Here is a 16,741-nt window from a genome sequence, read left to right on the forward strand (position 1 = left end):
GATCGCGTGAAGACAATTATGCGAGGTGCGTCTCATTAGTGAATTAACTTTTGATCCCAAAATGTAAGGAGAGTTCAGTTTTTCTCTCTCCATTTTTGTCTCTTTATTTATGTATTTGGCTTTAAAGAATACAGGTAGTGTATGAAAGCAGGATGGTTATGAACTGGTTTGGGGTCAAAATATTGTTTGAAACTGCCATATGAGGAAGAACACTAAACAACTGTATATTCCAGAATCTAACGTGGATCCAAATAAACCAACAATAGTCTTCAATGTCAAGAAAATGCCAAAATGTCATGTCATTTGTTCACATAGTGCTCTCAGGACACTGTTGCTTGTTGGGGGTCAGGCCCTGGGATTCTGTGAAGCGCCCAGAGACACTTTTCATTGTAACAGACTCTATAAAAATAAAGATTGATTGACAGTGCACAGGCACCTTAGTTAGTTCATGAGACTCGTTTATTCAAATCTCTCTGTATTACTGTATAGTTAATCCATCTGCTTATATGGCTGCGCCCCCTCCCCCAAGATAAAGAATTCTAGACACGCCCCTGGACGTGACATTGTGGAGGGGCCACATATTGTAGCCATAGATGTGTCTGGCTGTGTTTGATGCGGAGCATCTTTGGGGGGTTCTGTAAAGTCGTTCTGTATCCGGGGTTCGTCTGAATCCTCGCTCCGCCTTTGACCGTGTGTGTGTGTTGGATCTCTAGAGGGAAGGAAGACGGAGAAGCCTCCCTGTGCGCCTCCAGGAGGGGCTGAAGGTGACTCCTCTCCGCTGGGATGCAGACGGGGCTGCTGGTGCTCCGTCCGGCCCGCTGCACGGTTCTTCTTCACGGTTAGAACAGAACCGTCCTCAGACCCAGGGCTGCCCAGGAGAGGGTTTGTCTGTGTTGGCCCGGGCTCCGGTGCGGGCCTGTGTATGCATGTGTTCCGCACCGTATGGGCGGAAAAAGCGCCCAAGGTCCGTCGGAATCATCTTTCCGATCAAGGTGGCGCAGAGCGGGCCGGACCGCCGGGAGAGCACGGAGGGAGAGGTGGACGGTAGCCGAATGGTGAGTGTGGAAGGGGGATTCACTGATGGCAGAAACTGCGGTTTGCCCTGAAAGCTGTGTGTTTGCATCAGGTGTGTCACAGACAGACAGGCAGGCAGACAGACAGGCAGTAGGGACACCTCTGCTTCTCTCATTTGCAGACGGTCCAGGAATTTAACACCCTCGTCGCTCTGTACCGGGAGCAGGTCATCGCCGTCGGGGAAATGTCTGCTGACTGTCCGTCTCTGCGGGCTCAGATGCACCACACACGCACCAAAGGATGCTCCATGGCCCGGGCAGCCCACCAGGACCTGGCCGTCATCTCCGTTTCAGGGTAACAAGCTGCAGGAACCTTGAATGAATTAATGTCACAGGAATACTTTTCTACTTTTTTATGTCTTATTCTTGGACGGACGTAGATTCCTCCTATATCCAGCTGCTTGAGTCTTGGAGGTTATCCTAAGACAATATGAAGCGCTGTGTCGAAAGAGGGGAAAAAAACCAAGAAAAGGCTTTTCACAGTAGTTTGTTCAGTCCAGGCTGAAATATAAGAAGAAAACTCTGGGTAATGTCATTATTGGTGATGATCAGCGCCTTTGGTTTCTCCTTAATTTGTTTCTCAAGTAAACCTTTGAGAAAATCTGTTGTCTGAAAACACGCGGTGACATTTTTCCTTTTCTTTCTCCATCTTGTCTTCATGAATGAAGGCCGGAGGATGGAGAGATCCATCCAGAGATCTGTCGCCTCTTCATCCAGCTACAGTGCTGCCTGGAGATGTTCATCACAGAGATGCTAAAGTCCATGTGTCTCCTGGGGGTTCTGCAGCTTCACAAAAAAAGTACCCATCTTTCAAATAAATTCCTGCTTCCTTTGCACTTTATCTTAATTCCAAAGCTGATATAAGAGTAAGAAGGTCCGAGCTTGAGGCTTTTCTGTGTGTGGAGCCGATGGGTAGATGATGTTTATGATACATTTAATTATGCTCCAAAATTGGACTGAATGATTTTTAGAACGTGATCTTCTAGTCACGCAGTACAGCAGTGAATCATCAGAGGGCGCTATAGAGCCGTAGGTGTGGAGTGTTCTTTCTTTTCAAAACGGCCATTTAAAATGTGAAACTTTATTACTTTTAGAGTTTTAAGAGCCTCTAGTTTATCTAGCTAAGCATACCTTTGTTCCATATCCACTCTGTAGGGAACTGGTTTCAGCACATTATTTAATGCACCATTTCCTACTATTTAGCTGAAAGTCAGCTTTAAGACACTCACACAAACTAGCGACAGCATTAAAAAGCTTCTCACATGGAGCAGCAAAGGATGATGGGATATATGGTTAGGACGTATTGGATGAATCACAAGACATTATAGGATATATTGATGGCAATAAATAGGGTACAGTGATCCTCACCCCGCCCACTGGGCAGCCTCCACTTGGTGTCCTCACTAGTTAGTGCACAAGTTAGAGAGTAGCTGATGTCATTGAAAGGTCAGGCTGGTGACGGCAGCTAAATTTATTAAAAGACTATTAACAGTGCAAAGAATCGTTGCTTATTTGCTGCTGTTCCTCTTTGAATGCCAAGGGATGGATTCAGAGCCGAAGGTGGATTTTAGGATGGATGAAAGTTCAGACGTCCCGATCCTGGAAGAGCAGTCCTCCTCCCCCATTGAATTCCTACATGAGCAGTGGCTGGTGGGAATGGACATTGAAAATATAGATAGGTAGGCTGACTGAGAAACGGACATTTTCTTCTCAAATGTATCAACTCATTTATTTAACAGTCTTTCTGGGTTTTTTTCACAGTGATGTGAGAGAAATGCGAAATCTGCTGAGCAAACTTCGGGACACCATGCCATTGCCACTGAAAAACCAAGGTGCAGTAATCTTGCAGTAATCTTTCACCGATGAACATGTCATGTCAGCACTGAGGAAAAATACCCTCCACCCCCCCCAACACTCCCGTTGCCACAGCAGCACATATGGCAGTCAAGCTGAGCTGGAAAAGACTTTGGAAAAAAGTTGATTATGATCATTATTTAATGTGTATTTGTTTTCACTGAGACCACTGAAAACCAAAGTGATTGTTAGAATCTCTAAAAAGTGTTGGACTGACAAAATGGCTGCAGTTTCAAAGAAGAGACTAGAGCGCCCCCTGCTGGTAGACTGGAACTACCAGCTCCCCCTAAGTTGAGCTGAGGTTTGTGTCACCGACACTAAACGCTTCATAGGAAATGATACAACTGTTTTATATATATATATATAATCTATATATTATAAACAACTGAACTTTCAATAGAAGTTGATCTTCACTGGAACGAAGGCTGTTTTCAATAAAACAAGAGAAACCTTTCATTTGGCCAGTTCAGCCTTGTTCCATGTCCCTATCAGGGCCTGATTCATAATATTGAGACGGCTTTACGGCACACCTCCCTCGGGCCCCGTGTGGCTGACCGATCTATGTCGCCTCTGCACGTTGAGCAGAGATGCAGCCCTGAAGAATCTCAAGGTGCTGCCACCACCTTGAGCACACCAAAGAGTGCACCTGTTCATAGACGGATGGCGTTTATTTATGGCAAAGCCACGTGTTACGTGCAAATGTTTACAAGTGTAGATGTGGGACGCCTCTGCTCGCACTCTCATCTCAGGCTAGTGTCATAGTTCATCTTGTGTCTCTTTTGGAGATATTTCAGATTCTGATGAATCTCCTCAGAACATTTTGCATGTTCTAGTGGCTCTGCTGCTCAGGAGAGCCTACAAAGTGTCTGAGCTGCTGTCTGGGTCCTTCTTGAGTTGTTGTTTGACGCTGTGCGCTCCTTTCTCTGCTTCCCCATTTTGACTGGGCATAAGGGGGCTTGAAATCCCATTCACACAAAATCAAATCACAAAAAATCCTTTTCCTCAGCACCGTTCTGAAAGCCCTTGCCACAGTAGCAGGGTCCACTGTCACCGTACAGAACCTGAGGAGTTCCATGTCTGGAATCATATGGCAGCACATCTCATGGATAGTTTGATAATCGATTACTGCAGGTATTTTTTCCCACTTTGATGAAACAGATCAGTCCCAGCTTTTCTTTTGGAAAGACTTCCTGGCTGTTTGACCTGGATTACTGAAAACATTCATTGAAAAGCTTGTAGCAAGTCTTGGCTGGCTTTGTGAATGAAAAAAACACCAAAAACTGTGTCAAACATGTCCTCATCCTCACCTTTTGCCATACAAAAGTGCTGGTGCAGCGCTAGCTTCCGTGTGTCCAGCTTACTACCCAGCCCAAGAACATGACATGCTGTCTAAAGTGCACCGTTTACAGTCAACCTTCCCGAACCATCAGAGCATCAGGCGGCTCCGCGCTTTTAACATAAGAGAAAACTTTGGGTTGGCAATCTCAGGGTTTAGTGTGTCTACCAAAAAGGGTTACCTGTTCTCTTCCTCCACGCTATTGTCTTTCAAAGATAAATGAGATAAGCTCACGTTCACATGGACTCTGCTAACGAGAGGCTCCTGAGGGCTCGAGGTTAATAAAACAGGAAGTTGAAGTATAACCACGGAATTAAAACGGTGAAAATGTTGGTGGCGTTTTGGGTAGACGTCTTTTATTATATGCTTCTCTATGTGATGCCTGCTAACAGAGTGTTTGATGGTTGCAGATGACAGCAGCTTGTTGAATCTGACTCCGCATCCGCTGGTCAGGCAGAGGAAGAGACGCTTCCCGGGGCTCTGCTGCGTGGTGTCTGGCTGAGCCTCTCGACGCTCCGTCTTCTCTCATCTGCTCTATAGCCAATCAAATATGAGCGCATCCTCGTTTATTTGCTTTTCCATTTGATCACTCTATTTTCTGGCTCTCAGGATTGTCTGAATCGTTTAGTTCGAGAATTTTATTGATTTTATTCGATCCCATTTGTCCTCTCCATCCCGTATTTTTTTCCTGCCTGTATGTCATTTCTGTTTTTTGTCTTAGGCTTTAAAGGAATTTGGATTTATTTTTCACTGGCACCACTGATATATTGAACCATCAGGCATTGTGCCTATAGAGGAAAGAGGGAAAGCAGATGGTAAATACATGTATCTGTCTTTCATTCACTAATACCTTCAGGTTCTCTTTGCAATATTATTGACTTGTCTGTTGCTTTTGACCTCTAGTTTTTGTCTCCTGATTCTTTTGTAAATGTATGTAAAAAGAAATAGAATCAAAATGTACATATGCTGGAGATGCACTGGCACTTCCATTTTTCACCTGCCTCCCTGTCCTGCTGTTTGGTTTAGTCTTTTCAAAGACTGCAGCTAATTGTTAGCATCACACACCACCTGTGCTCCTTCTTTGCTGTGTGCTGAATCTGAGCTTTAATTTGAATACATGTGGGGGAAAATGAAGACAGTTGTGAACAAGACTGCAGTTTTTAATACCCTGATCAAAATCATGTCGAGTCGGAGGCCTTTGGAATGTTGTCCTACCGTCAGGCTGCCAAGAGCTCATTGTTGTCTTCATCCCTGAGAAGGTTAAGGCAGAGCTTTGACTATCTCACTTCTGGAAATAACTCCATTTCTATGGTTTTGGGAATTCTAATATTGTCACCATAGTAAATATAATTCATTTAGATCTGTGTGTCATTGATGTGATACTCTGTCCTCCAGGAGAAGAATCGAAGAATTGTCGCATCGTCCGCTTTAGTCGTATTCTTCAAGGACTCTTGTAGATTTATTGAGCTCATTGATGAATTTTCTTTTTTACAAATTTTGGATTTTATATTAATATCGCTTCTGCTGGTAGCAAATATAATTCCACCAAACACAGAGACAAACTTCTGATCCCTTATCCATTTCATGTGTCTTGAAAACACATCATTAGATGCTGTTGACCATAGCAGGTCTCGTCAGACAACTGGTAAAATGAGTTTTGGTGGGGATGAGTTTTGATGCGCTGTAAATAAAGTTACTCTGAATAAACTCTTAAATGATGATGATGATGCTTCTTTTTTTATTGAAATGGCCAAAGAAACGCCCAGCAAGGTTCATTGTGGACCTATCTCTGGGTCCAGGAGGTGGGGTAAGAGCCTCAGCGTGGAGGCCTAACCGCTTCTCTCCCCAGCCAATTCCACCAGTCAATCAGGGGATCTCAAAGCATTCCCAGGCCATTGGAAAACTCCATCTCTCCAGCTTTTCCCAGATCTGCTGCAGGGTAACACCTCCCCAGGGAGTCATTGGGGAGGTATCCTGACCAGATGGCCAAACCACCTCAACTGGCTACTCTGGACATGGAGGAGTAGCAGCTCTACCTTGAGCTCCTCTCTGGTTCCTCCCACTGAACCTGAGCCCAGCCACCCTAAAAAAAGACACGCAGGTTGTAGGATGATGTTTTTCTTCACAGCCACAAGAGTTGAATTGGGTTCAAAAGGCACATCCCTAATGCTAAAAAGAATATTGTGGATAGATGTTCTTTGCTGGTAAATGCTAATCGTTAAAATAGCATTAGCATCAGTAAGTCTCGCACATCCTGATTTTTTTCAAACAAACTCTTTTTTCAACTTCCCATCATCTCAGTGTCTCTCATGTCTTGTGTTTGGAGAAAATCACTCATCTGTCAACAGTTTACTATAAAACATTATGTGAACACCTCAAAATTTATAATGGTGCCTTCAAAAAACGCTCGAACTTTAAAAGCTAATCAATGACCATAAAACTAACCCCAAAATCCTCTTCTGTACCCTTGACCAATTCACGAGCACTAACTTAAATAGACCCTCCAAGATACCGAGCAGTGCCCTTTGCGAGGACTTTGCAGATGACTTCAGGAGTAAAATAAACGCCCATCAGATCAAGTTTGTTAACTTGACAAATTTGAAATGTTGACACACCTGGAACCTAGGAAACAGTGAAAAGGGTTCTTCTGGTTGATGCAAGCCCACGCTTCTAAGATCCGATTCTCACAACCGTTAAAATGTTTTTATCAATGCTTTGAGAACAGCTGTTATAAATGGCGCATTGCTTCATAAACCACTGGTGATGAAGCCCCTTCTGAAGAAGAACAAACTGGACTCCAGTAATTTTACTAATCACTGGTCTGGATAGAGTGAGCAGATGGTGGATTACCATGTTTAGGTATAATTCTGAAACTTGATTTTAATCAAGTAAATGAGGCATCATATTTGTAAACAACTACACTCCTACAGAGGCATCAGTCAGGTTCCAGGACTTGTTGTTTTTACCCCCTGTGAGACATTTTGTGCTACTGAATGTATAAAAAGTGTCACGCAAAGATTGACTGAGTAGAGTTTCAATAGGAAGTAAATACCGTACATAAAGTATTTTTATTGTCAAGTATAATTGGGTCCTTTTGGTGCTGTTCTCTAATAAACTGTTGCATTTGAGAATTTGATATAATAAAACTCTCATTATCAGCTAAGCGATGAGACAAATATAGACGGTGAGAGTCTCATGCAGTTCTGTCGTTCCCATTGTTGTGTCAGCATGTGCATCATGTGTACAATTTATATTCTAAATTATGAATAGACTTAAGAGGAAAAATATTCTAATAGCTATAAAGCACAGAGGTTTTCAGAGGATGTCTTTTTTGTCTTTCTCTCTCACGGCTTTTGCTTATTTTTGGCTCCAGATTCATTTTTATATTCACTCATTAGTGTCTGCTCTGGAGTTCCTAGTTGCCAGAGAAAGACTTGTTTTCTCCTTTCTCTTTTTTAAAAACCCAAACATCTGGTTTATGTCTCTGCAGCGGGAAATTCCAGTGCACTTATCTGCCGGGAACATTATGTTGCTAAGCTTTACAAAAATAAAATCAAGAAGAAGAAGTTTAATGTCCGAGATGTTTGTGAACTCCTATTGAGCAATGTGGTGTAACACACACACACACACACACACACACACACACGCACACACACACACACACACACACATCTTGATTAGCCAGGAGGGGCTGGCTGGAGGGTTTAAATGCTGCTGGACACTCTGATGCTGCCAGGCTCTATTATTCAGCCCCAGAAGTTCAGACTGAAGAAGAACAAACCTTCATTTGGTGAGTCAGATCTTTCTTTACAAAACACACCAGAAAAACCGCACGGTACTGCTGACCAGCAGTACCAGTCAGGTTGTGCATCCTTTCCTCTTTTGTTTTCTGTGGCAGTCACATATTTAAGGGGCAATAAAAAAAAAACGGATTTAAATACAAAAGATTAAAAATCCTAAAAATATGAAATCATACAAAGAAAACGCAAAAGATGAAACCGTTTAACTCAAGAACAGGAGATAATATTTCAGAGGTTATCTCCCATTCTGCCATTTTAAGGCTTAAAGTAGATCTACGCAACGCAGATGTTTTATGGCGAGACAACCTTTTGCCAAGCGTAGGAGCAGTCACCTTCTGTTCATACAGAAGATGCAACACTGTAGGAAAGATTACCACCACTGCTCTGCACTCTTGATCCAGCTTCAGGCACCTTCCCTCATGGCTCCTTGCAGCCAACTGGTGGTGCTGCTGCAGCTCCTGGGCTGGACGTCAGTAGGTTTGGCTTGTTTCTGTGAGCGCTATTCATGGGGATCCTGGTCTGCCTGCTCCAGAACCTGCAACCACGGTGTCCAGTACCGTCAGAGGTAAGACAGCAGAGATCATAGCCACAGGTCCTGGAGGAAAAAGTGATTTTGTTTTGATTGTTTGACAGAAACTTTCGGTATGATGATTATTATTGGAGGAGCAGTTGCTCCCAGCTGTGTCAGAAGCAGGACAGTAGAGCCTGCAATGAGCATAGCTGTCCCATCAACTGCCTCTTGACGGATTTCAGCCCATGGTCTGACTGCTCCCCCTGTGCTAAAAAACAGGCAAGAATGTCTACAGATGTTTGAAGTCACAAATCCACCTTTCATACCTTGTTTGCATCTTGCTCCATATACCCTGTAAATGCTTGGCTTAAAATGTGTTTTTAATGGAGTGATCTGGATCTGCTGCCACAGTTTCGGACCCGGGCGGTCCTGACGCCATCCCAGTTCGGTGGCTCTGCCTGCAGTGTGGAGTTGGCTGAGGAGAGACCCTGCTACCCTTCCACTGAGTGCAAGTTAGCACCCATCGACTGCAGGGACAACTTTAAGTGTGACAATGGTCAGCAGTTTGGGTGTGGCTATGATTATCCAAGATAAGACTCACCCTTTGTCGTTCTCTGATCTTCATTCACAATCAGCATTCTTTCCCTGCAGGACGCTGCATCAACCAGACACTGACATGTAACAAACAGAATGACTGTGGAGATAACTCCGATGAGAGAGACTGCCTTGACTTCAAAACTGTGTGTCCTGCTGAGAAGAGAGTAGCTCCAGGAGCAGACTTGGTGGGAAATGGGTAGGCTTAAAGATTAAAGGGTCACAGTGGAGTTATAAGAAAAGGGTTAGAGGTGTTAGCTCTTGTTAATACCATTCTTTAATCTGAGTTTTTGAATCTATCTATCTATCTATCTATCTATCTATCTATCTATCTATCTATCTGTCTATCTGTCTATCTGTCTGTCTGTCTGTCTGTCTGTCTGTCTGTCTGTCTGTCTGTCTGTCTGTCTGTGTCTGTCTGTCTGTCTGTCTGTCTGTCTGTCTGTCAGTCAAAAAATCAATGTATCAGTTTAACATTACTGTGTGTGTGTCTGTGTGTGTGTGTGCGTGTGTGTGTGTGTGTGTGTGTGTGTATTGCCGAGTCCAACAGCCTATTAAAACTGCTGATTTCTGTCCAAGGTTCGATGCTATGGCAGAGGAGCCGCGAGGAGCCGTATTGGACAACATGTTTATGGGAGCAGTGTGCAACATTAAGAGGCCTCAGTCTACAACCCTCTACCACCGAATCCCTCATAATTTTGCCAACTTTGATATTAAGGTTTTTCTCGTTTGAAACAACTTGTATTGTTCAATTAAGCTGGACTTGTCTTACATATGTGGAATTGAGTCTGAAAAGTCCAGTAATCAACAGCTATTTTATAGACTACAGAAGATAAACTCAAAGCCTTAAAAGCCTTATTCAGGATAGCTCCTAATTCATAGATGTTGCATGCCAGTTTGAGAAGATGGCAGCTTGTCTACTTGTTACCATATTATTACTGTAGGGTGCAACTGTCAGGATCATTATGAAAGATTGGAGGTCACGTTTTTACCTTCCCTGGCAGGATCTGAACCTGAAGTTGTGCGCATTCTCTTCAAAGGGTCAAAAGTTTGCATATCTTTTACATCCAACTGTTTACTGCCCCCTACAGCATCATGCAGCCTGATGACTTGCAGTCTTTTGCCATAGTTGCCATTGAGGCCCTTTATTTTCTCAGCTGGTAAGGCTGCTCTTCTGGGATGGGCTTCAGCCGGGTGGTCTTTGTGTGTCTTATATGACCTGAACACATCAGACATCCCCTAGGTGGCTCAATGCTTGTTCAGGCTTCCATTGAGGTCACATTGTTGGATGCATGAACGTATGATAACCAGGCTGTTTTGCTGAACAGGTGCGCTTCCAGGAGCCTGAGCTCACATGAAGTTGCTTGTGGGTCTTCCTCTGCACCCTGAACACTTTCCCTGGCCCCCATGGCTGAAATCTTTACTGATCTAACGGACCATGGATTAACAGTTTGAACAACACTGACAGGCTTTTTCATGTCTGGATAACATTTTATATCCTTTCCTGATTTATAATTTCCAGTTGCCATTTATCCCAGGTCCCCGGACAGCTCTTTTGCTTTCTCTTTGTCTCCATATGCAGAAAATCTGTTCAGAGATAAGGAACTCACTAACTAGTTATAAAGAGACGGTAGTTACACACAAACAGTTCTCAACCTGAGCACCATCTCTATGTGATCTAAAGATATCCCTATGATCCACCAGATTTTCAAAAAATGGTCACAATTTCAAATTCTGCCAGGGTATGAAAACTTATGACCCTAACCCTAAAAAATGGTTGACTGATTACGTTTGTGTTTACTCTTCAAATGATTTTTTTTTAAAAAGCACCGCCTGTTAAAGGAGTTCCTCATTCACACATTGTTTTTTCTGTCAAGGTTGGAGTGGTGGAGGACTTCAGCACTGAGCCTCAGCCACTCCACACTCAGTCCATTAATCTCAAGAAGTCCATTTCATCAGAGAGGGGCCAAGGATCTCAAAGCAGCCTTTTGTTGCCATTCATTTTCCTGCCTATATTTTTCAACAAAGAGAGATCTATGAGTAAGACCACTACCAAGTTGGCTTTAGATGCTTCAAAGAAAATAGTGAGTGACACATGCACACACACGTGTTACTGAGCCAAAACATGGTTGTTCTGGTTTTAACATCCTTTATGTGGTTTTCCCTTCTGCAGGATTCCAAGTTTTTGCGGGTGCACCAAGTTCTGCCAGTGTCCACATTTAAGATGATGGACTCTGAGAACCTTGTCCTTTCACAACCCTTTCTCCAGTTTCTTCATGCTCTCCCTCTGGAGTACAACTATGCCCTTTACAGGGAAATCTTTCAACGCTTTGGGACACACTACTACCACTCAGGGGTCCTGGGAGGCCGTTATGACTTGCTGTACCAGTACAGTCGAGAGGAGCTCAAAAGCTCAGGTGCAAAATGAACCATGACAATTAAAATAATTGTTGACTTGAAAATAGAGATACAGACAGTAAATTTGAAAATTTGTCTCCTCAGGAAGTTTGATATCCAAAAAACATGTTGGGGTTAGAGGAAATTAGTCACGGGCACATCCAGTGAAAAAAATATAGCGGCTTCTTCTTTAAACGTAGAAGAAGTGAATTCAATGGGTCTTTGATACATGGGTAGCATTTTATTAGCTCGGAGGCATGATTTTTTGGTTTGTTTGTTTGGCCTTACATGGCTCTGCTCTCTCTAACAGGCACAACGGAAGAACACATTAGAGGCTGTTTGGCTCAAGAGACCACCTGGACCATTATTCTCTACAGTCAACACAGCAGTGTCCGTCGATGCTCTGATGATCGGATGACTGAGAAGTATCAAGGTAACATCAGTTACAACAGTTTTTTCCTTTTATGATAGTCCAACCTTATATTAGGCCTGGTTCACACTGTGGTCTCAAATTGGATTTTGGTCCTAACTGAATCTGGTTTCATGTAGCGTCAACAGCACAAATTCCATTTTTCCAAGAAGGAATCAAACCACTCCTGGAGGTGGTTTCAAATCAGATTCAAATCCAATTCAACACATGTGACTTCAGTGTCAACGTGTCCGTCTGCCTGTGGCATCAGCGTTTGGCCTGTTGCATGACTGCAGGGCGACAAACAATGACTGTCATCAAGACAGAGATGTTAATAACACGACGTTCAGCAAGAAGCGCATCCATCTTGTAGCACGCAGCATCATGAGCAACAAGGAGAATGTTGCACCGTGGAGGAAGACAAAGTTCAGCCATGTCTCGAAACCGCGAGTAGAAACTTGAAAGCGAGTTGTTGCATGTCCATTGCATCACTGCACATGCTTCTGTGTTGTCTATGTTGATATAGCATGTCAACACCAACCTTGTTACCATGACAACCAATGCCATCAGGCTCTGGAGTGCCGACACAGCATAGTCTGAGCTGAATACTTGCAAATGGCAGAGTGGACACATGGGCTTCAAGATCCAATTTGAGCAATCAGATTTGCCGACACTTCTTTTTCTCCAGGTTCGTACATACAGGCAGCAGAAAAGTCGTACTCTATGGTGAGAGGAGGTCGAACCAGAGAGGCAGCCGCTCTGGCTTGGGAGAGACAAGGCTCAACTCCGAACCAAGTGTCCTTCAAGAACTGGGCCAAGTCTGTTCTGGACAACCCTGCTGTGGTGGAGAGCACGGTAAAATCAAGTACCAGTGCAAATAACTTCAGTCAATCAAAAAATTAAGGTCTGTGTTTTTTTCTGTATGTCTTTTACAGGTGAACCCGATCATAGATCTGGTGAGGGGTATTCCATGTGCCGTCACAAAGAGGCGCCACTTGAGGAAGGCCCTGTTGCAGTACTTGGATGAGTTTGATTCTTGCAAGTGTGCCCCCTGTCCCAACAATGCCAGACCGGTTCTGGCTGGCACAGAGTGCAAGTGTGTCTGTGAGGTTGGCACATTTGGACTGCACTGTGAGAAACGTGCTCCTGATTACACTTCAGGTACTGTGAGACCATTATTAGTTGTGAAAAATCTATGACAATTTTTATTTTGTGAAAGAGAAAAAGTTAGATAACATGAGCGTGTCGGTCATTCAGGAGTGAGATTTCCAGTTTTGGACATTCTTGTTGTGCGTCTCTGTGAGGTTATGAAATAATGCACTATTTTCACTCATTTCAGACAATTATACACTCTGCATATTTGACCAATACTTTTTGACAAAAATCTAAACTATGTTTGATGTTAACACATTATTTTTACTGTTCTGGTTAACTCTTGATAAGCATTAATCACCAGTGCTCTTGTCACTATATAAACAGAGCGTGTGGATGGTTACTGGAGCTGCTGGGGGCCATGGAGTAGCTGTGGATCTACAATGAGGAGACACCGAACTCGGCGGTGTGATAATCCTGCCCCCCTCAGAGGTGGTCAGCCCTGCAGCGGTCATAGCAGAGAGGAGGATCCGTGTCATGTCTCCATTTTCCAAAAGTAAATATAAAACATTTCAAATAAACAGTTGTTTTTTATTTGCATGCAACTTTAAAACTTTTGGGTTTTGTGTGCAGACAGCAGACCTGTGACAATGATGATGACTTTACTGTTGGTTGGAAAGATGAGCTCCCTCCTGGTGTTCAAGGCTGTTTGAGGCCAAAGAGCCCCCCCTACAGCTTCCTCAGGGTAACAAATTTAGTCTGTTAGTGAGTTCAGAATAGGCCCCCACATTACCATGTCTGAGCAGCTAATTTAAATCAAATCAAAATCAATCAATCAATCAATCTTTTTTTATATAGCGTCTTTTACAATCAAAATTGTTTCAAGGCGCTTTCCAGAATCCCAGGGCCTGACCCCAGAGAAGCAACAGTGTTTATGATAATAACTGGAACTACAGAATTAGTAACAATAAGCTTTTTCAAAGAGGTAGGTATTAAGTCTGATCTTAAAAGTAGCGATGGAGTCAGCCTCCCGTACCTGGACAGGGAGCTGGTTCCATAGCAGGGGGGCCTGGTAGCTAAATGCTTGGCCCCCCATTCTAACCCTAGAGACTCTGGGAACCACTAGCAGACCAGCGTTCTGAGAGCGGAGTGGTCTATTGGGCTGGTAAGGTATCACTAGCTCCTCCAGGTAGGATGGAGCTAGGCCTCTGAGGACCTTGTAGGTCAAAAGAAGGATTTTAAAAATTATTCTAAATTTAACGGGCAGCCAATGAAGCGATGCCATTACAGGAGTTATGTGATCTCTTTTGTTAAATTTACATTAATATAATGTACCTAATATTTTGCTTTCAGCTTAGTTAGGAAGGAACTGGCAGAATTAGATTTTTAATCCAATGACAGTAAAGCTTTTGGAACACATCAGGGGAGCAACACTAATCACACAACCTTTTTGAGTGAAAGTATTAAGAATTTAGTAACTGTGATTGAACGTGAGCAGCACTGTGAGCAGGTGGGTATTTGACCCCAACACCTACAGTATATCTTCACTTGTTACAGAAAGCAAAGCAGTATTATCTCTTCGGTGAGGATGAGGAGTTCCAGTGCTACACTGGTTTTGACTTGGAGGGCTTCCAGTTCATAAACTGCCTGCCTGATGGGACATGGAGTCAGCCACAAGGAAAATGCCTCAGTGAGTGTGTTCAGTGACACAGGCTGAGATCAGTATCACTCTAACCTGCTTGTATAATCTGGTTCTTGAAATCTGCCCTTGGGAATCTTTAGGGAAAGTGTGCCTTCCTCCCGCGGTTCCTGATGACATGATTCTGTACCCCAACAAAGACGAATACAGAGTGGGAGATCTCGTGGGTTTGAACTGTAAACAGCAGGGCCTGTTTCCTCAGCCTCACAGCTCCTTCACTTGTGGCAACAGTCTCACCTGGGAACCTCCATTACCCCCTGACCTGCGCTGCACCGATGGTACAGTTGATGGTACAGCACTGTTATTTGATGAAAACATCAGTGAGACTGCAAACGTCTCTCTTCTGTCATAGAGGAGCCGTTTGTTCCTGATGGTCAGTGTCGTCCTGGACAGACGCTACAGGGATCCCAGTGTGTCTGTATGGCACGAGACAGCTGTCTGTGAGCTACTGATCCTCTATTCTAGATTATCCTGTGCATTTCTGTTTTTAGGTGTTCTGCTTTGTGTGTATAAGAGAACTTGGTGTGCAGTGATAATGACATGAGCGGATGTGTGAATAGTTCCCAGCCAGAGGCCCTCTGCATCCTGAACACAGATGTTGGTGTGGCTGTGTCAGTGTCCCTCTGCACCTTCCACGTCGGGCGCTGCCATGGTGATCCGCTCTTTTTCATCAGCGAGGGGGTGTGTGATCCAGCCGTATCTGGCAAACTGGAGTGGATCAAATTCAGAGCTCAAATGTCCTCAAAGAGCCCTGTTCGGCAAATGTGTGGTCTGGACACCTGCTACCAGTGGGAAACCTGCGTCGGTGAGGAAACTCTCTTGGTTCTATAGAACCTCGAAATTATTTTTGATATCAGTGTAACCGGTTCTTCAAAAACTGACCGGCATAAAAGGTCATATCTCTAACTTACTAAAAAAAAATCTGAGTAATTGTAAAATATTTGGTGCTCGTCCACCCACGGGGGATGGAACACTTCATTGGTAAAGACCAAATCTTGATCTCCTTCAGGTCAATCTTCTTGTCAGAGAAGGTTGATAAGACTGTGTGGATGTGGTTAGTTTAGGTTCACACTCCACATTGCTGCTTTTGTTTACATCATTTCCATTAGATTTTTCCATATTTTAACATTATTATGTCAAACTTTTTCTTTCTTTTCAGCATCTAAGAAGTGTGAGTGCAAATCTGCAAGGAACTGTGAGCGTGATGAGCAGCAAATGTTCTGTATTAAGCTCACCAGGTCTCCGAGGGCTCGAAGCATGGACCTTTGCTCCATGGCTGCACTCAAGTGTGCAAACTATGATTTTGAGATTCTCAGCGAAGGTGTCTGTGAGTCCAGATGATCATTTTTATATCTACAACTGCTTTTAATGAAACAGGTTTAAAAGTGCCCTCATGTATTGATACTCTTCAGCCAAATGGTGATGGATAAAAAGGTCTTTTCATGGACTAATAAATAAAAATGATCTCAAGTATCCTGCTTTTTTCTTTTTAAAAAAATGTTGTTTTATTTCTGTCAGTTTCTGTAAGATTCTATATCCCAAAAAGGCATATTGCTGAAGTCTTGGCTTATTTTGCCTATCTTTCTGACATTTATAGATTTCATATAGTGGAGCTTTTTTTTTTAACTACTCCAGTTCCAGCTTTACTGGTGGAAATAGGAAAGTTGTCGATGAACATATGGACAGTTAGGCTTGGTCTTAAGTAATTCAAACTAAAGGGCAAGATCAACACTGGGAACCTGGAGGGAGGACAAGAAAGATCAACATTAGTTTTGGGACCAGGCTAAAAGATAATGCATGGAAAAATAGGCATTTTGGAGAAGAGAGTGTGTCCCAGTCTGCTGGGCAGCTGCTCTGCCACAGCTTTGTCCTGAGCCTGAAATTGATTTGAGTTTTTTATTAGTACAAAGAAGAAAAAGGATGAACACATTATCAATAACATTCAATGGAGGTCATATTTACAGATATACACAGTT

The 16,741-nt window shown here is 43.4% G+C and overlaps 1 protein-coding gene across 2 annotated transcripts; it reads left to right on the forward strand.

Annotated features, from left to right (window-relative positions):
• The first annotated feature begins 639 nt into the window (after positions 1-639).
• c6.2 (complement component 6, duplicate 2) lies at positions 640-16,238 on the forward strand. 2 transcript variants are annotated; one of them, XM_029837276.1, is made up of 21 exons: positions 640-1,055; positions 1,196-1,368; positions 1,742-1,872; positions 2,614-2,752; positions 8,497-8,628; positions 8,697-8,853; positions 8,986-9,130; positions 9,226-9,367; positions 9,748-9,886; positions 11,046-11,252; positions 11,342-11,585; positions 11,876-11,998; positions 12,663-12,829; positions 12,910-13,135; positions 13,454-13,622; positions 13,700-13,811; positions 14,624-14,756; positions 14,849-15,043; positions 15,118-15,205; positions 15,326-15,570; positions 15,925-16,238. In XM_029837276.1, exons 1-21 carry the CDS (start codon positions 927-929, stop codon positions 16,104-16,106), a joined length of 3,378 nt encoding a protein of 1,125 aa, XP_029693136.1. In that variant the 5' UTR covers positions 640-926; the 3' UTR covers positions 16,107-16,238. The 2 variants fall into 2 exon arrangements, with proteins under 2 accessions (XP_029693136.1, XP_011602776.2); XM_011604474.2 differs by lacking the exons at positions 640-1,055; positions 1,196-1,368; positions 1,742-1,872; positions 2,614-2,752 and adding an exon at positions 7,925-8,053 and having other exon boundaries at positions 8,465-8,628.
• The last annotated feature ends 503 nt before the right edge of the window (positions 16,239-16,741 follow it).

The sequence above is a fragment of the Takifugu rubripes genome, chromosome 6, assembly GCF_901000725.2.
Source record: "Takifugu rubripes chromosome 6, fTakRub1.2, whole genome shotgun sequence".
Classification (NCBI taxonomy): Eukaryota; Metazoa; Chordata; class Actinopteri; order Tetraodontiformes; family Tetraodontidae; genus Takifugu; species Takifugu rubripes.